Source organism: Adiantum capillus-veneris, chromosome 7 (assembly GCF_014529385.1).
Source record: "Adiantum capillus-veneris isolate H3 chromosome 7, ASM1452938v2, whole genome shotgun sequence".
In the NCBI taxonomy this organism is placed as follows: Eukaryota; Viridiplantae; Streptophyta; class Polypodiopsida; order Polypodiales; family Pteridaceae; genus Adiantum; species Adiantum capillus-veneris.
Window position 1 is genome coordinate 9,792,252 of NC_140937.1, and position 22,393 is coordinate 9,814,644.

The 22,393-nt window shown below is 43.0% G+C and overlaps 1 protein-coding gene across 1 annotated transcript in view; it reads right to left on the reverse strand.

The window, feature by feature from the left end:
• Positions 1-2,223: 2,223 nt before the first annotated feature.
• Positions 2,224-22,393, reverse strand: part of ATOEP16-4 (Mitochondrial import inner membrane translocase subunit Tim17/Tim22/Tim23 family protein) — a 46,867-nt gene continuing 26,697 nt past the window's right edge. Inside the window, exons 5-6 of the mRNA XM_086515604.1 lie at positions 3,062-3,129; positions 2,224-2,598 (exon numbers count right to left, since the gene is read on the reverse strand). Of these exons, the coding sequence (XP_086371730.1) occupies positions 2,443-2,598; positions 3,062-3,129 (224 nt within the window). The 3' untranslated portion in view covers positions 2,224-2,442. The remainder of the gene's footprint in view (positions 2,599-3,061; positions 3,130-22,393) is intronic.

Sequence of the window (22,393 nt, forward strand, 5' to 3'; positions counted from 1 at the left end):
CATCTTCTCCATCTTCATTACTATGCTATTTTGTATGCTAGCAAGAAGAGTGATGATAAGTGAGGAATTATTTCTTTTTCCTATGGAATGTTTCTTCTTCATCTTCCCTATCCTCTTTCCCCGCTAGCTCTCTCCACCTTCGAAGGTGTTTGAGGCCTTGGGACTGAGGCTTGGGATAATTAATGCTTTCTACAAAGTTTATGTTATGCTTGTGATGCATGAAGCTTTCCATCTTCATTGCATCACCTAAGTCACAAGGAACACGAAGATTGTATTATACCAAGTCTCTCTTGATGGGAGAAACTATAATACAAATGCCTACGGGAGGGGGGACCGGCTCCATATGAATCCGGCCATCAACTATTGTCATGTTCTCTAAACTCTCTCTCTTGCAAAGTATTGTTCATGCCAAGTTAACATGTTTATGTTGCTACCATCAATTAAGTTCACCCGCTATGCTCACAAAGTAATCTCACAAAAGTGCTTCATCTAATTTCCTAATTCCGCTACTCGCAAAATTCATAGGCCATTTCCATCACGTTGGGTGTGTGAGGGCCGAGGCAATCCCATTGAACTAGCTCATACAAAGCGTCAGATTGCTATTTTAACAAAAGACACATAGGGTGACTATACATAAGTACATGCAGCCATTGATGAGACCTCGTCATGGATGGAGTAACAAGGATATTGGTTATGATGATAATTGTAAATAAAGATAATGCCACTAATAGCGAAGGTAAATGGCAACTCATTATTTTAGGGAATGTATAGTTCCTCTTGTGAGCAACGAAAAAATTACGACAAAATTAGTGATCACAATGAAAGCAAAAATGTGAATAAACTTGTGAAGTTAAAAACTTTTGAAGTGTGAAATGCAGTTTTCTAATTTGCGACTGCAAGATAAGAAATAATTGCAATTTGAAAACAAGCAACTATGTTTAACTTTTTTCTTTTGCAAGACCAAATCATGCATCGAAAACTTGCTAAGCTCACTCAAACCAAAAGGTCCTATTAATTTTAGCATGTTTGTCTCAACTTGTAGTAAGCTTTCGACCAATGCTATGCATCACTCATGTGCAACAAAATGTGATATCTCTCGTTCCCAAAAAGGTACTGCCACAGAGAGAGAGAAGAAGAAGAAGAAGAAGAAGAGAGTTTTAACGTCGTACGAAACTAAAGAGAGAGAGAGAGAGAGAGAGATTCCCAACAATCCAAGACAAGACCATGAAAATATGGCACATACTAGCCATGGGTGAGAGAGTATGATAAAACTAGAAGTTCATATGGAAAAACTAGAGTACAAGCTAGTACAGACAGGCTAAGATACAATATACATCTTTCAAGCAGCCCTGCAGTGAATAAAAGGCCTTGCATGAGTGTATAAGCCGGTTCTTGTTATCAGAGTGCAACTTAAGAACCCTAGAACAGATTTTCCATATGTAAATATGTTGAGCTAAGAGATGGATTACGTGGTCCGGGGAGAGCTATTCTCTTGCTGAAGGTCTGAGGTGAAGCTCCATTTGAAACAGAGCACCATGTTGATAGGCGCACACGACCAGAAGTATGCCACAAAAGAATGTCCAAACCGTGAAATTCACCCGACATATTCTTCCAGGTAGATGCAGCTGAAAAAATCCAGTATGGAAGAACTCAAGAATGTGCTTGTTAGCTGGACATTGGAAGAAGAGGTTTATGGTTTCCTCATGCATTTCACCTATGGGACATAAACCACTACTCACTCCACATTTCCTTGATTTGCTGGCTGCCCATATAGACTTATGAAGAAGAGAACAACTTGTTTACTGGTTGGGGAATAAACCCAAATACTGCGAATCTATAACTCCATTGAGCTCTATTCCAATTGATACCCAAAGTAGAATGCCCTTGTTAATAGTAAGTTTCTCTCACGATTCAATTGGTGCTATTTGTTGCCCAATGTTTAACTTAAAGAGGACAATTTTGACATAGTAGGAACAAATTTCAGAAACATCACTATCCAACAAGGAAAGAGTGGGCATAACTAGTATTAGTCAAAATGGGATGTGAGAAGACAACCAAAACAAAACATGGAGTTTGGCTCCTTGTAGATCTTTTCCTTGCCCTGTGCTTGAAGTCGTGTTGTTTCTTTTGCGCCTCAGCTTTTTCACTGTTTAGACAGGAGTTGGTATCCATGTGCCAAAAGACCCACCTAAAAGACACGATCAATTTCATGGCTGAGCTGAATGGCTGAAAAGGTAACTGACAGGGAGGCTTGCCTTCTATCATGTTTGAACCGTGAAATCAAGTTGCCGAGAATGGCAAAGAAAGCAATAGTTTATAGAATGATACAACTTCACTGCAAAACCTTGCGGCTCATTTACTTGATTGAGAGGCCCAATACTTCTGCAGTTAAGTGAGCATTTACATATTTCCAGTTTTGCTTGTAAGCCCCAAACTCTCAAGCTAAAGGCCAGTAGGTGGATATTGGAGTGGAGATACATGGTGTAAAAGAGTTGCAACAGCAGCGAACGTAGCTGAAGTAGCACCAATTTTAGCGCCACTCCCAGATTTCGCAGCTAGCAGTGCACCTGTGACAGCACCAGCAACAGCTGCATTTGCCTGCACAATTCCCTGACGTATGTCAAGAATCTGTCCTTGAACCGCAATAGATAGTTCATAATGAAGTCTCTCTTAACAGAAATTAAGAAGAACCCTAGAAATCTGTCCTACATAGGGGTCACCATCTTGTGAAGGGTAAAGCCGTAAACCCTTGGACGACATATTTAGTCGGTTAGGGCCATGCTATACTGCTATGGCTGCACAACCTTCTTTTGACATCGTTGCCAGGGAGTACCTTCACCTTTCATGTCTTATGTAGTTCTCAGAGCAGGTTCACACACAAACCAAGTATATCAAATTATGATTTTAAGAGCAGATAGAGTAGTGAATCATGCAGACTAATTTATGGACTGATCAAGGTTTAAGCATACAATTTTCACAACCTAACAGAACATGTAGAATCATTATTAACAGTCTTAGTTACTCAACATATTGAAGTATATGCTTCAGAACTAGTAATTACCCAATCTCTTCTCCTCCTCAATCTTTCCAAGCCACAATTGAATCCGTAGTAAGTTCCCGCACAACAGCCTAAACACACAATCCCCCACATCATGAAAAACGGTACAAAAAACAGCATATAAGTAATTTCTTTATTTGACATGTTAAAATGAAACAAAAACAACTGCACTGTCCATTAAGAAAAACTGCAGTCATGCCTTGCAAAAATTAGCGTGTCGAATTCTCTTTCACAAATATTGGAAAGCGACTATTAGGTATGTGTCACAAGACGGGCACCACGTGCCAATAGAAAAGAACAGACTGAACAAACTTTTAGCACTTCAATAACAACTTAACTGAGAGAGAGAGAGAGAGACGACACGCGACACGGAGTGGCGGAATTCCACCCCAGAGAGTATTGGCCCCAAACCTTGGCGCCCCTTTCTGTATTTCTTTATATTGCATCAACACAAAACAAGCCGGTACTTCAGACTCTGCACCTTCTCCAGGAAGCATGCCAAAGAATGAGCCCTAACCTCATATTTAAAGGCCCTTGGCCTAAAAAGCAGTTACAGTGAAAAAGCCTTCAAACTCAAAAGCAAAGCCAAAAAGCTGCCAACGTAAATCACGGAAATCCGTACAACTGCCACATCATCAGCCAATGCAAAATGCGGAAATCCGAACAGCCTGCCACATCATCGTGCCAATGCAATTTTTGAAAATCTGCCACTTCATCAGCAGCTACGCAATTTGTGTGTGTGTGTGTCTCTCCTGCTTTATTTTAATTCTTTAAGTCACTTGGGGCCCCATCGGACGCGATCCCCATAAGTTGGTAGGACTTCTTCTGTTACACGTTCTTCTTAGAGTTTAGGCCCCTCGGCCGGTATCTGTAAGTTGGCTCCATTCTTTAGGCTTTGACACGTCAGCAGTTTGTGACATCTCCCCTTCTTGAAAGAGAGTAATCGTCCGCGATTACAGCATCTGCAAAACAACTCAAGTTAGCTCAAAAATTTCCGAGGGTCATTCCGAGGGACAATCAGTTTGCTCTTTTTGTTAAGGAGTTAGCTTCTCCTTTCGGCTGTTTTGATCAAGGAGTTAGCTTCTCCTCTCGTCCAAATCGGAACTCTTTGATATTCCGGCGTAGTAAAATTAGCCATCACACCCAGACCGTATTGATCTTCCACGGGTGTCTTGATGCACTAAAATTACATACCCAGGCAATCTCATCCAATTAGGAATATTCAATAATTAACACATCACAATGCAACACAAATGCTTACATATGCATGTTACAAGACACAACAAACAGCATCGCTGAGCACCCTCCCGAGACAAACGGTCTGCAGTAGGAAGCTACTCAAGGACTACCTCGTCACCCCCCCCCACAAATAACCTAAAAAGGTCCGGGCCATGAGCTCAAAGGACTATACAACCAAACGCTCCCCAAACCGCAGTCTGCATCGCTTGGAGGTTCAAGCATACAACCAAACGCTCCACAGGCATCGGCCTGCGTCGTTCCGAGGTTTAAACAATACAAAACAGTATTTCTCACTTCTCCACCCGGGAGTAAAAATCACCAATCAATGAAACCAGTATTAAAACCAGAGTCAAACATTTCAAATCGGCACCAAGACAGGTTTAAAACAAATAGCATCTATTTCAAACAAAGTTCAAACAATACTTTCTCAAACAATGTTCAAAAGTATCTAACTAGAAAACAACTAGAGAGGTCATTCAGGGTTTTGTTCGGACAACCGAACTTTGAGGACAACGGGCTTGCCCTTCTGCATCACGGTGATGGTTCGGTTCCGGACCTGGAGAGTTGCATCATTCTTGTCGTTCCGAGGGCATGCCCAAGAGAACGTCGCAATTGCCCAACTTCATAATGTGGAAATCGGCTTTTCCATGATAATCTTGTATAGTCACTGGAAGTGCACCAATGAGCGGTACCACTTTCTAAGTTTGCCCCGTGGCTAGCTCAGCTTCAATTTCTCCACCCTCTGTATCATAATCAAAGTGTATCTGCTTCAAGAATTCTGGATGGATGAAGTTCTCCATAGCTCCGGGTCAAAGAAAATAAGGGCTTTCAATCTGTTGACTTTTCCATAAGCTCTGCATAATTCATTAAAACTCTCGAGGTGTATACCATAAATATCGGGTACTAGTCCAATAGCAAGTCTAGCCTTCTTGGCCGGAGGTGGCCCCGAGGATTTGTCTGACGTGGGAGCAGAAGGTTGCACTCAGGACATCGAGGCTCGCTCGGGATATGTATTGAACGTATACCCTATTTGGAAACATTCGAAGCATCGGCCTTCTTGTAACAAGGCGTCTCGTTGATGTTGTGTCAGACGAGGCCGTTGAGGTTGGTTTTCACGGGATTCCCGAGAATTTGTTTGTTGTTGCCGGGAGTTGTTAGGTGCAGCGGAATGATTGTTTGCGCTTTGCTCAAGATGAGTGCTCCGAACTGTGCTCAAGGTTCCTTTTGTTCTTATGGAAGGTAGAGCCTTCCGTTCTTAATGGAAAGTGCTATGATCACAAACAAAGTGAATGGACACTATGCGTGCAAGTGTATGAGACTGAGAGATAGAGAGAGAAGAGGGATACGACACCAGACACGTTGTAAAACCCTCCTCCGAAGGCCCCACTCTCGTCGGCGAGAGTGGTCTACTTATGATTGCACAAACTGGTACAAATGGTATGCATGAAACTGATGCAAGTCTAGGCTATGTCGACGATGACGACGGGGATGACGAAGTCGACCTAAGGGCTGGAATCTGCAATTTTCCTACTGCTGTCCAAAAACGCTATGGGCTGAAATCTGCAAATCTTCTATCTGCTGAAGTCTGACTCTATGTCGATGAGGATGAGGCGACAATGACGCGCTGAAGACGCAGGTGCTAATATCTGCGTTTTCCGGGCTGATACTGTAAACCTTGCGGAAACTGACCGTGCAGCGAGGAACTGCTGCGGGAAGGTGAGATCTGCGAAGTTCGGGACTTGATCTGCGATGTCTAACTGCTGAAAATTGAAAAGGCTGATCCTAGGGCTGATTCTGTCGCGATAGATCTGCAAAACGTTGAGGTTGCTAGCAGATGCAAAAACGCTAGGGCTGAAAATGGGTTTTCTGTCGCCGAGGTTCTGCAAATGCAAAACGCTGGTTGATCTGCGTTGTCTTGTCCAAAAACGCTAGCCAAGTTGCTGTGGAGCAAAAACGCTAGAAGTCCTTGGGGTCCTGCTGAGAAGGTGCCTGTTGAGCATGTGCTCCTGCTGCCTCTTCTGCCTTTTAGTGCTAACTTGGTTTTGCTTATATATTAACTTAGCAAAATTGCCCTATCTACTTTTGTTGGGAAGTCACTTAAAAATAATAAGTGAAAAATGTCAAAAATAGGGAAAATAGGCTAAATGCACTGGGAAATTCCCCTGACTGAATCTGATGGATTCTTGAAGGGAATACTGATGATCATGCTGTGTGCAACCAGAGGATATGCATCTATACCAAGTGACAGGGCATGCACGGTCTACGAATAGACTCACAAAAGTGCCAGATCACTTCTAAATCTAGACTGACTAAATCTAGACTGACTGAACCCTGATGATGTTGTAGCTTGTCCACGGACACATAGGGTTAGATGTGTCACGTGACAGGAGTTCTGGTTAGTGGCCATAGGTTCTTCTATGGTAAACTCCAACTTTCCTTTCATGAGCTTGTAGCCGACCACGGCATGGTCCATAAGCTCTTGCATGGTAGAGACTTGCTTGGAGAGACAATATTCCTGCAAGGGTGACGGTAGTCCAATGGTGTAGCACTCGCACTGGTCCTCCAAGGGAATGAACTTAAAGAAGGACACCGGAAGGTACACGTTGAGAAACCTTTGGTTATAGCCGTCCATGGTTTTGGTGGCAAGCATTTTCAAGTTGCCCCACTCTACCAAAATCCGGACTTCAAACATCGAAGTCATGTAACTACGTGCAAAAACTGTCTTGAAAGCTTACCAGGTCCTTGGAGCATGCGGTTGTGTTGCGATTGAACTCCACCATTGCATAGCATTATCTTTAAGAAATCCTGATGCTCGAGAAATCTTGGATTCTTTTGTATAGTTCCCTAAAGCATAGATGTTGTCGAATTGTTGTAGGAACTGCAATGCTTTCTTGCGATCTTTCACCCCGGAAAAAGTGAAAAATTTGACTGTCGTGCCGCCATCTTTAAAATCTTTGGGTTGGTTAGGCGCATATCCCAGGTATGGATAATAAGGGTATCCAAGTGGGCTCCAACCATTGTAGCTTGGTGGCGGTGGTGGTGGTGGAGGTGGGGGCAATGGCAGTGGCAAAGGCGGTTGCATTGGATCAGGATCAGATGGTTGCACCATATTCCTAAAAACTCCCCCGATCGGAACAGACGGCTGAGAAGGTTGCCGGTTGGAAGCTCTCGTACTTTCTGGTGCCGGAGGAGGAGGTACCACCTGGGGCATCAGAAGGGGTAACATGTAGCTCAAAAATTGTTGAAAACTTTGCAGCATCGAAAGATTCTGCTGAGGATGCCGCGAAAGAATGTCGTGGAGCTCGTTGAGCAGAAACTGCAAATATTCTGTTGAGTCCATGAAATCCAAATCTTGGGTTCTTTATGGCTTATGCCCTGTAAAACATAGCGATAAAGACGGAAGCACGCCCGATGCGCGATGAAGGGTGGAAGTGGCAAATAAGTCCTCCACCATGTATGGACACAAATAGCATTGGATGACTTGAATATATGGCGTTTATAATTTAAAAATTGATCCACCTTTATGTTGTGTATTCTAAAAGGAGTTCGATGCAATGTATCGCCATAAAACGCCCTGCAAAAGACACGAGGGAGTACTTCTCAAGAGAAGAATAACATAAAGCAAGCTATGACATGGCTTAGAGTGGTACGGAGAACTTCTTTGTTCAGAAGGGGTTGGAAATTGTTGTCATCACTAATCCAAAGAACAGAACAAATTTCTTTCAAAAGTGTATTTCATTCATGGGTTGGGGAGAGAAAGGATGCAAAATGACTCCCTTCTAGAGTATCTGAGGTTGTACATACACATATCAACCCTGCGGAGTGAATATTCTTTACTTTTGAATAGATCGTAAAGAGTGTAAATTTCACTGCGAATGAGCAAGAATTTCAATGTTGGATTATTCAATTGGCACAAATCATGTTCAATTTTGATTTTGCTAGATTTTCAACTTTACGTTGTTCGCAATCAAGGCTGACTGCAAAGAAAATAGATTGGGGCCCAACCCCCTCAGCAATATCTCACATGCACCGCCAAGTGCCGAGAGTAATGGGATCGAAGTTCCCTAATTGATTGGCAAGACGCGACATAGATTTAGGCCGTTGAAAATTGATTTTGTAAAGCCGCACAAATTATCTCCCTGTGCATTTAGAACTTATGTTTGCATGGAGTTGCGACAACTTTAGCAAGGTGTGCACACGCACATGGTAGGAGCCGGGTATATGTGGTTGAGCGTACCGAGCAGAGATGAGGAGCAAGGTATATGAGGTTGAGGATGAAATTGATTTTGTAAAGCCACGCAAATGAGGAGCAAGGTATATGAGGTTGAGGATGAAATTGATTTTGTAAAGCCACGCAAATTATCTCCCTATGCATTCAGAACTTATGTACGCATGGAGCCGCGACAACTTTAGCAAGGTGTGCACACGCACACGATAGGAGCCAGGTATATGTGGCTAAGCGTACCGAGCAGAGATGAGGAGCAAGGTATAGAGGCTCAGGATATAATTCTCTCACACAGGTGATGATCCAAACTACCCTGTGCTACTTGCCCCCAAGGGAGTCCAGGACAATCCTAGCAAATGAGGGAAATAGGGAACAAGACAGAGAGGAGGAGATAGAAACGACTTGGACCAAGGAGGGCCCACAGACCCAGTCACCTTATACTTAGATCGATCTAGGATAATGTCACAAATGGGTGACGTGGCAACAAACCCAGACACACACTGACACATGGCAACAGTACGGAATTTCCAAAAAACGCGGCGCAAATCACGTTGGGAGGGCTGACGTGGCATTTCCCTACGGAAATTGCAAGATAAAGCGCTGGCTGATTTTTGGACAGCTTTTGGGATAATTGCTTTTAAAATTGAAAGCTTTTCAGTTACTGCTTTTGGGGCTCTGCTTATGTGTATCCCTTGTATCTATAAAATAGTTGGCAGGGCCTCACTTCTCAGAGCATCTCGACACAGAGTCTGAGAGTAAGCACCTACCCACTCTCTTGTACTTTGAACACAGATTAATACAAAAAGAAATACCGAAAGGGGCGCCAGTCTTTGGGGCCAATACCTCTAGGCACGGAACTACGCTAGGCCGTGTCTACTCAAGTGTGAATTGTGAACTGTTTTGAAGTGAATCTCTACTGTGTCACGGTAGAATCTTGACTTGGAGTGTCCAAGTTTGTTACAGTGGTATTAGAGCACAAAAAGATTCTTCTTCTACGGAGGATCCAATCCCTTTTGCAACGCACACAGCTTTTGGGAAAGAATCTTCATGTCGCAACCCCGTACTTATTAGCCACTCCCACCCTTCATACATCACGCATCGGACGCGCTCCCGTCTTCATCACTCTGTCTTACAGGGCATAAAGCCATAAAGAATCCCAAATTACACATGGGTTCTCGTGAAGAATCTGACAGAGATGACACCTCTCAATGGGAAGGCAAAGAAAAGTTGAAAATCCGACGCGGGAACTGAAGAAAAGAATGAAGATTTGGGCAAAATAAAAAAAATCGACGGACAAGTCTGCTAGAACGGAGTACAAATGTCAATTGCACATTGGCATATGTTTGACCAGATTGATCAAGTACTCCAGGGACCCGAGATTGGCGAAACACCTGAAGAATTTCCCGATTATAAGATTTACTCTAGATGGCGTGTGGCCATCGCTTCTCCTCTCAGGTAGGGAGGAAAGCGAAAAGACAGTCGAGTGCAGAAAAGTGGAACCTGTACTCGCAGAAAGACGTGGACAAGCACTCTTGAGAAGACGCATTTTTACAAAGCCAACCAATATGACTTCCTCGAAGACAAGAGCAAGAAAACAAAAGAATTCAAAGAAGATGGACACTCGACTAAGTTTGAATCCTTTTCTGGGTTCAGAGATGCTCCGAGGGCTTTGGCCTTCATTCAACAGTTTGACATAGCTTTCTCTAGAGGACATTACAAAGCACTCCAAGATTCGGAGGGCTACCTCTTTCTTCAAGGGAAATGCTCGAACATGGTGGTCCACCCTTCTTCTGAGGGAGGAAGCTCCAGTTAAATGGTTGAAATTTAAAAGGCTCTTTATTTTCTTCTTGCCTGACTCAAGAGTACGAACAAGATATACGAACCGCTTGGAATCATCTTCGGATGACCAAGGGAGATTCTTTGAACGCTTATTGCGAGAGAATTTGGAACTCTTTTCTACCAACCTCTTCATTTATGAAGGTCTCTTTTAAGGAACAGATTGAGCGGTTTTGTTGCAGACTCTCTCTACAGAGATCCGAGACTACTGCCTGGAACAAAAGTCGAATTCTATTCAAGAATTAATGGGTCATATGAAACAGGGTTTTGCGATACATTCGGCAAATTTGACTTACCCTACTGATGAGATCTTGACTCAGAGAACCCAAGAGACCTCTCACAATGAAAGTAGAAAGAGAAAGAGTTTCCAGGACAAAGGAAAGAAAGATACACGTCCCCAATTGACTCTTACAGAAAGGACTATCTATCTCAAAGAGAGGAAGTGTTTTGGTTGCCGGGAATTTGGACACATCTCCGCAAAGTGCCCCAAAAAGGCATAGCAAGAACGGACTGAAGACAGGCCAGAGAGTTCTAGAGCAGCAGAGGAACGTGGCAGAAAAGGCAGATGAAAGCAGAATTGGTCACACATTGCGTGGGGCCCGAACCGAATCAGATGAACGAAAGTACAAAACTTTGCCACACTTAGGGCAAAGTGGAAGATCAGGAAGCCCTCATTTTCTTTGATTGAGGAGCCAAGGCCAACTTGTTGAATTGGCAGCTCGACTTGGAATTACGTCCAACATGCGGAGGCCACAGGCGGAGGCAATTCTAGCAGCACTCGGACGGGATGTTTCCATTACACCGATCATTGGCAAACTTCGTTTGCAATGTCAGGGGTATTTAGGGCACGAGGAGTTCTACGTAATGCCCTTAGGAAGGTTGTGATGTCCTCCGAGAAATCCCTTGGTACCAGAAGAACAACGCTGTGGTCAACTATCGGGCTGAGAAAGCGACTTTGACAAATGAAGGACAAAGAGATTTTACTTGATGAAATTCGGTTTCTTTACTTGATTTTCTTGAGAGAACTGAATGATGATTAAAGGTCGAATATGTTTTGACCTCGAAAAAGAACACCAAGATTTTCTCCACACTCAATGCCGATTGTTTCTTTGAGGGCCTGCCAGGCGAGTCACCACCATCTCATCCTGAGGATCATACCATTGATCTGATACCTTGAAGCACACCACCGAACCGACCACCGAACCGAGTGAACCGAGCCCAGAATGAAGAGATTATGAACCAAGTGAAAGACCTCTTGGAAACAGATCTTATCCAGCCGAGTACTTCACCCTACTGCTCTCCGGTGTTGTTGGTTTTAAAGAAAGACTGATCTTGGAGAATGTGCATTGATTATAGAGCTCTCAATAAAATCACCATCGAGAATAGATTTCCGATTCCGAGGATCGATGATATTCTTGACAGATTACAGGGATCCTCTTGTTTCAGCAAGACCGATTTGAAAAGCGGATATCATCAAATCCGAATCGCGCCGGGAGATGTCTATAAGACAGCTTTTATATGAATTCTTTGTGATGCCTTTTGGCCTTACCAATGCTTCAACGACTTTTAACCGAATGATGGATAAGATTTTCAAAGAGTACAGATCTTTTGTTGGCACTTTCTTTGATGACATTATTGTCTTCTCCAAGGATGAGGCAGAACATAGACAACATCTGCTACAGGTCCTTCAGGCATTGCGGGGTCACAAGCTGGTGATCAATGCGAAGAAGAGTGATTTTTTTCTTACTAGAGGTACACTTTTTGGGACACATAGTCTCAGCAGAAGCAGGAGTACAAATGGACCTGGCCAAGACTGAGACTATACGTGATTGGCCCGATTTGATGAATGTCCATGAAGTTAGAAGCTTCTTGGGCTTATGTTCTTACTACCGGCAGTTCATTAGAAAGTTTGCAGAGTTTGCTTCCCCTTTGCATATCTTGACACAGAAAGGAGTCCCTTTCTCGTAGGGACCCACAAAGATAACTGCCTTTCAGACTTTGAAAGAGAAATTGACTACAGGACCAGTTTTGACTTTGCCGGTTTTGCAAAAGTCATTCGAAGTATATTGTGATGCTTGTGGTCGTAGTCTGGGTGTGGTCTTAATGCAAGAAGGCCATGTCATTGCCTATGAGGCCCGATTGTTTTCAAGGCCAGAATTGACACCACAAATTTATGAGAAAGAGCTTTTGGTGGTTATCCATGCTCTTACTCAGTGGCGACATTACCTACTCGGATCCGATTTTACGGTCTTCACTGATCATCAGAGTTTACACTACTTCTTGTCACAAAAGCAGCTATCGAAAAAGCAGATGCGGTGGGCTAACATCTTGTCACAGTTTCACTTCCAAATTGTCCATGTGCAGGGACAGAAGAACTTGGTGGCACATGCTTTGTCTCGGAAGCCGTTGGTCTTGGCTATTTCGGCAATACATCATAGAAGCTTCAAGGACATGGTCGATCAGTACGCCACAGATTCAGATTTTTTACATGTATTCGGTCGAATACACAATGGAGAGGTAGTAGTGGGATATTCCATTCGAGATGGCTACTTGATGAAGAAAACGATGTTGTGCGTTACACAGCCGTTAAGGGAAAAGGTTCTAACCGAATGCCACAGTCCACCATTTACGGATAACCGCAGCATTGACACCAAGGTGTGGAGCGATACTTCTTTTGGCCGAGACTCAAGAAGGATGTGGACTATTTTGTACGCAGTTGCTTGGTATGCCAAAAGGTCAAGTTTGACAGACATAAAGCACAGGGATTGTTACAGCCTTCACCCATTCCCACCCTCCTCTCGGAAAGTATTGCTATGGATTTCATTTTCGATCTCCCAAAGACACAGAGTGGGCACGGTGGTATCTGGAATGATATTGACAGATTTAATAAGCAAGCTCATTTCATTCCAATGAAGAAAACAGTCAAGTCAGATCATTTAGCGAGACTGTTTATTGCCCAGATATTTAGAATACATGGCATGACTGAGACAATAGTCTCTGACAAAGATCCCTGATTCACGAGTTTGTTTTGAAAGGCTATTTGGAAGAACATTGGCACACGGTTGCACTTCTCGTCATCTTTCCACCCGCAGACAGATGGGCAATCTGAGATTGCAAATTCAGTCGTACTGGATTTATTGAAGTCTTACATTTCTAACCAGAAGACTCAATGGGAAAAGTTTTTGCCCTTGGTGGAATTTGCTACAATAACACGATCCACTCTTCGATGGGGAAGGCGCCATTTCAGATTATTGAAGGTGCTACGAACGTTCCACCCTTCCTAAGCACGAAAGATAAGATTTTTGAAGCCGACCAGTTCACGAGGGACTTGGACTTGGTCCGGGAAGCTTTAGAGAAATCTCAAGATAGACATAAGAAGGCAGCAGATTGATATGGTCGCGATTTGAAATTAAAGGAGAACGATAGGGTGCTCTTACATTTTGAGAAGGCACGCCTAAGAAAACGAAAAGGAAAGGAGCGGCTTTTTCCAAAGCTTCGCATGAGATACTATGGACCTTTCCAGATAAAAGAAAAGATAAATGATGTCTCTTTTAGACTGAAACTGCCCGATACTTGGAGAATTCACAATGCTTTTCATGTGAGTCTCTTGAAGCCTTTTAAAGGTGCGCTCCTTTGTCGACAGATTGCCCCAATATTTTGATATAGAGTCACTGATGGCCCTTCGGGTTTCAGGGATACTACTGAGCTGACAATATTCTGCTGTATGACTTTATGAACTGGAATTTCCCGAAAATGATACTGATTGATTTGTACTTGACTTGTTTGAGTGCAGGAACTGATAGACAAAATGACTGCAGCATTTCAGGCTCATGAATCTCTATAGACATGATTGCAATATGGATTAGTTAATCGGGCATCTGTGAGGTCCTGAATGGATCTAGATGCGATTGTTAAATACGTTGCCGATTAGTCATGTGATTTGCTATCTGATGTCCTGTGATGTCAAGTGATGTGACTGTCGATTGGTACATGTGCTAGATGTGTTGTGCCTAGTGCATCAGTACTAACAGCCAATGTCTGCTAAGACAATTTATAACCTCTGTCTGTTTTGCAGGCGTAATCGAGGGCGATTACAATGCTTTCAAGAGAGGGGTATGTCACAAATGGGTGATGTGGCAGCAGACCTGGACACACACTAACACGTGGCAACAGTAAGGATCCCCGCAATATGCGCCGACAGGCTTACGTGGCCAATGTACAGAATTTCCGAAAAACGCAGTGCAAATCACGTTGGCAGGGCTGAAGTGGCATTTCCGTATGAAAATTGCTGTATAAAGCGCTGGCTGATTTTTGGACAGCTTTTGGGATAATTGCTTTTAAATTGTAAGCTTTTTAGTTATTGCTTTTGGGGCTCTGCTTTTGGGCATCCCTTGTATCTATAAAATAGTGGGCAGGGCCTCACTTCTCAGAGCATCTGGACGCAGAGTCTGAGAGTGAGCACCTACCCACTCTCTTGTACTTTGAACACAGATTAATAGAAAAAGAAATACCGAAAGAGGCGCCAGTCTTTTGGGCCAATACCTCTAGGCACGGAACTACGACGGGCCGTGTGAACTCAAGTGTGAATTCTGAACTGTTTTCAAGTGAATCTCTGCTGTGTCGTAGTAGAATCTTGACTTGGAGTGTCCAAGTTTGTTACAGATAACCCCAAATTCACCTTTAAAGGAAAGTGCAAGGTATAGACTCGTGATAGTCACCCACAAGACATGACCATTCATGCCATAGAACTAGTGCCACGCAATATCCAGTGAATAGGCCACCATAGAGGATTAGAGTAGCTCAACAAAAAAAGATTTATAAGTCAGCTTAACAAGCTTTTAGAGAAAAGGCTGATTCAGCCCTGCTCTTCTCCCTTCTATTCACCAAGTGTTGTTAGTACTCATACAAGCTGAAAAAAGGAGGTTCTTGGCGCATGTGCATAGACTACAGTGCGTTGAACAAGAATACCATCAAGAGCAGATTCCTCATGCCAAGGATTGGTGACAATCTGGATCACCTAGAAGGAGCAGCTCTTGGGAAAAGAAATAAGATTAGTGAGCCTCACCTTTTGCAATCCGAGCAATGAGAAAGAGTTGGAAATACGGTTGCAGAAAGCACGCTGAGAAGGAGAAGATGAAGGAGAAGCTCAAGAGCGCAAGTAGTATACTGAGTGTGCTAATTCAAAGATAAAGCTTGCCAGTGAGTGATGGGCGTATATACAAACCAGAGAAAAAAACCTCCTAACAAGGGGCAAAAGTGCCCCAACTATCCTTAGTGTCTATGTCAGACCAACCATCATCACTTGTATGAGCAGTTGTTACCAGCATGGAGAGCCTTTCCCAGATCTATCTATCTCTCTCTCTCTCTCTCTCTCTCTCTCTCTCTCTCTCTCTCTCTCTCTCTCTCTCTCTCTCTCTCTCGTGCAGCCGTTTTTGACCTAGTAGACAGCAATTAACTCTTTTGATCATAACTTCTTCATCCGACCTTCGATTTGGGTGATTCTATAGCCTTAATCTAAGAGCACGACGCCCTCTACACATTGATGTAAAAACAGAAATTTTCAAGATTATGGAAGGCTTTTCTGCAGCAGCATTTCTGAAGTGAACAGGTTCGGGGAAGTTGACTCTCATCTCTTATTTTACATACAATGTCTTCCAGCACTCGCAAGGGTTCTTCTTCAACAAGGTCCACAACCATTGTAGAAAATAATTCAAAACCTCCTGAGTCTGGAGATAGCAACACAACCACTCAACAAACAACCTCGAAAACCATGATCCAAGCATACTTGATATCATTGCAAGAGACCGTAAACAAACAAGGTGAAGACTTACCGGCACTTGCAATGGAGAATGGCCCGCTAAGGGTTCTTGTGGTTGAGAATGAGAATCTCCAGAGCACACTTGAGATGCAAATAACACGTTTGATGCAACTTGAAGAGAAAGTCAAGGAATGTAAACGCTCTCTTGTGGACTTGAATGCTTAGAAGGAGCGCATGAGTAAAGCAGGGCATGACCATGTATTGAAATAGGAGAAATTTGACACCATGAGCCGGGATGTATGCAACATGAAAAATGTATGCACAAATAAGACTTGGGTTGATCAGTGGTAGCAATGTGGCTCCTAATTCCTCCCTCATGCAAGCTATGGCTCAAACAAAGAATGTTGAGAATGTCGATGTAGAGGAGTTGAAGAAACAGGAGCAACGCTCTAAGAACATTGTTATTCGTGGAATTCCCGAAGAGAAGTTAGAGACACCTCCTTCTCTTGCCATTGTTATTGAAGATTTTTTCAAAACCCACTTTGGCATGTCGAGAGTTATGGTTTATGGAGCACATAGAGTGGGTAAGCAAGGAGCTCCTCGCTCGAGAGAACGACCAATTGTATGCACCATGCCGGATGAGATCAAACGAAAGATTATCCTTGATAATAGTTGGATCTATTTTAGGGATACAAAATGTTTTGTATGTGAAGATCGCACTATTAAGCAACAAAATATGTGTCACAAGGCATATGAGGAGAGGAATAAAAAAAACAAAGAGATCTCTCATGAAGAAATGTGACCAAGGAGCAGGCAAGTCCCTCGAGCAAATAGGAATCCGCGACCTATGAGATCGAGTTACAATTGAAAGTATGCTTTTGGAATTGTAATGGATCCCCATGGAATGTGCGAGTTGGCATTGATGAACTAACAAGCAAAGCCGATGTTGTACTTCTTGTTGAAACTTGGGAGCATGATACACAAAAAATTAACGGGTTGGAGGATTACAATGTACATTCATTGATGTGGTCAAAGAATCTCAAGCAACGAAGAGGGCAAGGAGAAGTAGCATGTATGGTTAAGAAAGGATTGAAAGATTTTGCATCAATTGTGAAAGATGACAAGCACAAACGTTATGTATGGCTGAAAATTATGACACCAAAAAAAGCACCCATTTTTTTAACCGGTTGTTACATTCCTTATCATGATTCCCCCTTTATGCTTGCATGGATAGAGATCAACCATATTTTGATTTAGAGGAGAACATTGCTTATTTTAAAGGCAAAGGTGATGTTATTGTCTAGTTTTGATTTAGAGGAGAACACAATACAAGCCAGTACTCTAGACTCTGCACCTTCTCCCGGAAGCATGCCAAAGAATGAGCCCTAGCCTCATATTTAAAGGCCCTAGGCCCCAAAAGCAGTTTACAGTAAAAAGCCTTCAAACTCAAAAGCATCTGGTCCAAAAGCAATGCCAAAAAGCTGTCATCGTAATTTACGGAAATCCATAAAACCTGCCACATCATCAGCCAGCGCAATACGGGAAATCCGTACAGTTCTGCCACGTCAGTAGTCAGCGCAATTTCCGGAGGTCTATTGCTGCTTCTTCTGTTGCTTCTGCTTCTTCTAGGGTTTAGGCCCCTCGGCTAGTAGCTCCGTTCTTCAGTAGGTCGACACGTCAGCAGGTTGTTACATCTCCCCTTCTTGAAAGAGAGTAATCGTCCGCGATTACAGCATATCTGCAAAACCACTCAAGTTAGCTCAAAAAAAAATCCGTTCGGAGAGACATTCAGTTTGCTCTTTTTGTTAAGAAGTTAGCTTCTCCTTTCTACTCTTTTGATGAAGGAGTAAGCTTCTCCTTTTAGCCATATCGGAACTCTTGATATTCCGGCGTAATAAAATTAGGCATCACACCCAACCCATACTGATCTGCCACGGGTGTCTTGATGCACTGAAATTACATACCCAAGCAATCTCATCCAATTAGGAATATTCTGTCATTGGCACATCACAATGCAACACAAATGCTCACATATGTATGTTACAAAACACAACAAACAGCGCCGCAGAGCACGCTCGCGAAACAAACAGTCTGTTGGGTTAAAGGCCCAAATGGCCCCCTTTTAATGTATATTTTAAAGCTACTAACCTTTGGTCAAGTTCACATTGCACTTGGCCACTAACTTATTAAATTGGTCCTTATACAATAATAAAGGGATAGTGAGTTTTTACAACTCACTCATTTATTCCCTTGCAGATAGCGTGCCCTCTCTCTCTCTCTTCCTTTCAACTTGCTAGCGCCCTCCTTCTTGCTGGTCTTCGCCACCTCTCCCTACACACACCCCGCACACTCTCGCGTGCTCTTTCACTTGCACACACCGCCGCGCGCTCATCAACTGGTATGAGAGCCCGATTAGGGTTTGCTCCCAAACCTGCAAACGCTGAATTTCAGCCAAGAAGGTCAACTTTCACACGAGATTTTGCAATTTCGTCGCCAAAGGACTCGTCCCGGGACACTAGAGAGCTCCCGGCAACCCAAATTGACCCAAAACAGGCTGAAATTAGGTCAAAAACAACAAATTACAGGTTATGACAGCAAAATACAGGTTCTGCAAATGATGTATTAAGGTGTGGGAATACTTTTGCTAAGTCTCCGCTACCCGAAAACACTGAAATTCCCGAAAAACAAGCCCTAAAACAAGTGTTTTAAGCAAATTTCAGATTTACGCAGGTTTTTGCAAGTGTTTTTATGGTGCGATTACATTGGGGAAAGTGCAAATAGATGCAATCCACGCACATTTGACAAATTTTGGCAATGTATGACCATTTGTGGCTCAATTTCATGCAATTTTGATGCTACAAATTGAGGCTTTTGCGCTTACATGCTTCTAAAAGCTGTGTATTAGCCTTATGTATGTCTTTTGAGGCTAAAAACAACTAAATTTGTTGTTTTCGAGCACAAATTCGCTCGCTGAAATTTCCTACGCATAAATTTCAGAAACTGAATTTTGTGCCCAAATCAACCTGTTTTGCCCCAAATTGCTCCTGTGACCATTTGGAGTTGTAGTGCACATCTTTGTGAGGCTATACTCCGAATTTTGCGCATTTTGCCCAAAAATTCAGCGTATTATCCCTCTTATTTCGTGCAACTATAGCCTCATCTTCTTCGGATGTGAAGAACCTCTTCGAGATTAGGAGGTTCGATGGTACAGGTTTTGATCTTTGGAAAGACAGGATTCAGGGAATCCTATTTCTTAAGGATTGCGAAGGAGCACTTGAACAGGTGAAGCCACAGAATGACGAATGAAGCATGGGTTAGCATGAACAGGAAGGCCGTTACATACATTAAAATGGCCATGACAGATGAGACCGTCATTGATGTGAAAGGTCTCACAACTGCTTTTGATGTATGGGAGAAGTTAAAGGGAATGTATGAAAATACAACGCCTATCAACCAGGTGCACTTGATGCGAAAACTTGTTGGCATGCAACTAGATGAGTCCAAGAGCGCGGCAAAGCACTTGCCATTATTCGCAGTTACAGGATTCTGGCTTGTCCCCTTTTGATGATAAGCTGAAAGCTATCTTCTTGCTTATGACCTTACCTGAGTCATGGAAAACTTTGGTGGTTTCGTTGTCCAATAACCCCAATTTGACCTTTGATGGTGTTAGGGATTCTATCTTGAATGAAGAAATCAAGAGGAAAGCAAGTGGAGAGGGAGGCAGCTCTGCCAACATGGTTAGAGGCAAGACAAAAAAGAAGAATGCTTATGCACAAAGGAGCAAGAGTAAGAGTAAAGAAAGGGGAAATGCAAGCAAAGGCAAGGGTGATGTGACTTGCTATCAATGCGGCAGGAAAGGTCACAAGAAACCCGATTGCAGGTACTATAAAGCTGAGTTAGAAAGGAAAAAGAATGGCGGAGACAAAAAGAAAGAGAAGAAGGAAGTCAAGGCAGATGCACAGGATAGCTCAAAGGACAAAGAGAAGGCCAATGTGGCTTCTAGTGTCGTAATTGAGGAGCTGTCAGATGTAGAGGACATCTTGTGTTCCACTTTGTCAGATGATGATGCTTATGACTTTGATGCCGTGTTGGGCAAGTTTATTGCATTAGCTGAAATTAACTCTCACATGGAGTTGTGGCACAAGAGGCTTGGCCATATGAGCCAAAAGGGCCTTTCTAACAAGCTTGATGCTAAATGCACGAAGCTTGACTTTTGTAATGAATGTCAATATGGCAAGCAAGTAAAGTGTTCTTATTACTCTGGTGTCTCTCGTAAATCTTGTGTGCTTGATCTTGTACATTCTGATGTATGTAGCATGCCTACTAAGTCTATGGGTAGTGCATGTTATTTTGTCTCCTTTGTTGATGATCATTCTAGAAAAATTTGGGTTTATTTGCTTAAATCTAAGGATGAAGCCTTTGCTGTGTTTAAGAGATTTTATGCATTTGTGACCACCCAAACATGTAGAAAGCTTAAATGCTTGCGTACAGACAATGGGGGGAAGTACACAAGTGTTGAATTTAACAAGTTTTGTGAAAATTTGGGCATTAAGAGGGAGCTTATTGTGCCATACAGCCCCTCTTCTAATGGTGTGGCTGAAAGATTTAATAGGACACTTTGTGAGAGGGTGAGATGCATGCTGTCCACAGCTAATCTCTCTCATGGATTTTGGGGAGAAGCTTTGAAAACTGCAGTGCATATATGCAATCGATCCCCTCACATGTCTTTGAAAGGTGACATCCCTGAAGAGGTTTGGTCTGGCAAGCATGCTTCATATGATCGCTTACGCATTTTTGGTTGTGAAGCTTTTGTGCATGTTAGACCTGAGTTGAGGAGTAAACTAGATGCGAAGTCCATTAAAGGCCTCTTCATGGGATATGGTGAAGAAGGCGAAATGGGTTACAGGATTTGGTTACCTTAGCTCAAACGGGTTGTACGCAGCCGGGATGTTGTTTTTAATGAGGCAAGGCTGCTTCAAAACAATTGTGCCTCAAAGCATGACCATAAAAGGGTGAAATTTCAGCATGACCAGCCACCCGTTAGGCCTATTTTTGACCCTCAAGATGCACCACAAATGACTGAAAATGTAGATGATCCAGTGGTGTTTGAGCCAGATGATGTTGGACAGCAAATTGAGGCTCCTGAAGGGCATTTGCAGCCAAGAAACAATGCTGAAAATGATGTACAGCAGCCTATTGTTGATGATTTTGTAGTGCCACCTGATGTAAACCCATTGCGGGATAATGTGGATCATTGGGTGAGACGGTCTACTCGTCAAAGATGGCATGTGAGTCGATATGACCCCTCTTTGCATTACATTATGTTGACAGATGAGGGAGAGCCTCTTACGTATAAAGAGGCAAAGACATGTGAGCACAGCGACAAGTGTGAGCTTGCTATGCAAGAAGAGATTAAAGCTTTGCATGCTAATCATACTTGGGATTTGGTTGAATTGCCCAAAGGAAGGAAGGCTATTCCTAACAAATGGGTGTATAAAATCAAGACTGTTGATGCAAAACCCAAGTATAAGGCAAGGCTTGTTGCAAAGGGATATGTTCAAACCAAGGGCATAGACTTTCAAGAAGTGTTCTCTCCTGTTGTGAAGATGACCACTTTGCGTGTATTGTTTGCCATTGTGGCTGCTCTTGATTTGGAAATGGACCAAATGGATGTACATACCGCTTTCTTGCATGGTGATGTGGAAGAAGAGCTTTACATGAAGCAACCCGAGGGTTTTGTCATCCCTGGCAAGGAACATTTGGTATGTATGCTCAATAGAAGCTTGTATGGGCTGAAACAGTCATGTAGACAGTGGTACAAGAAGTTTGATCGCTTCATGCTTAAACATGGCTACAAAAGAAGCCATGCAGACCATTGTTTGTATACCAAACGTGATGAGTATGGCAGCCCTATCATTCTTGTGCTCTATGTAGACAATATGTTGATAGCTGCAAAGAAAAGAAGCATTGTTGATGCTCTTAAAGGGCAGCTGAAATCTGCGTTTTCTTGGGGCAGTTGAACATATACTTGAAGTGCGTGTTACACGGCAAAGAGACAAGCGCCTATTGTATTTGTCGCAAGAAAAGTACATTGAAAAGGTGCTGGACAGATTTAACATGGCTGAAGCAAAGCCTCTTGGTGTGCCATTATAGCCATATGTCAAAATCTCCAAGGATGATTGTCCCAAGTCAAAGGAAGAAGCCAATGACATACAAAGTGTGCCTTATGCTTCAGCTTGTGGTTCACTTATGTATGCTATGTGTTGCTACTAGGCCT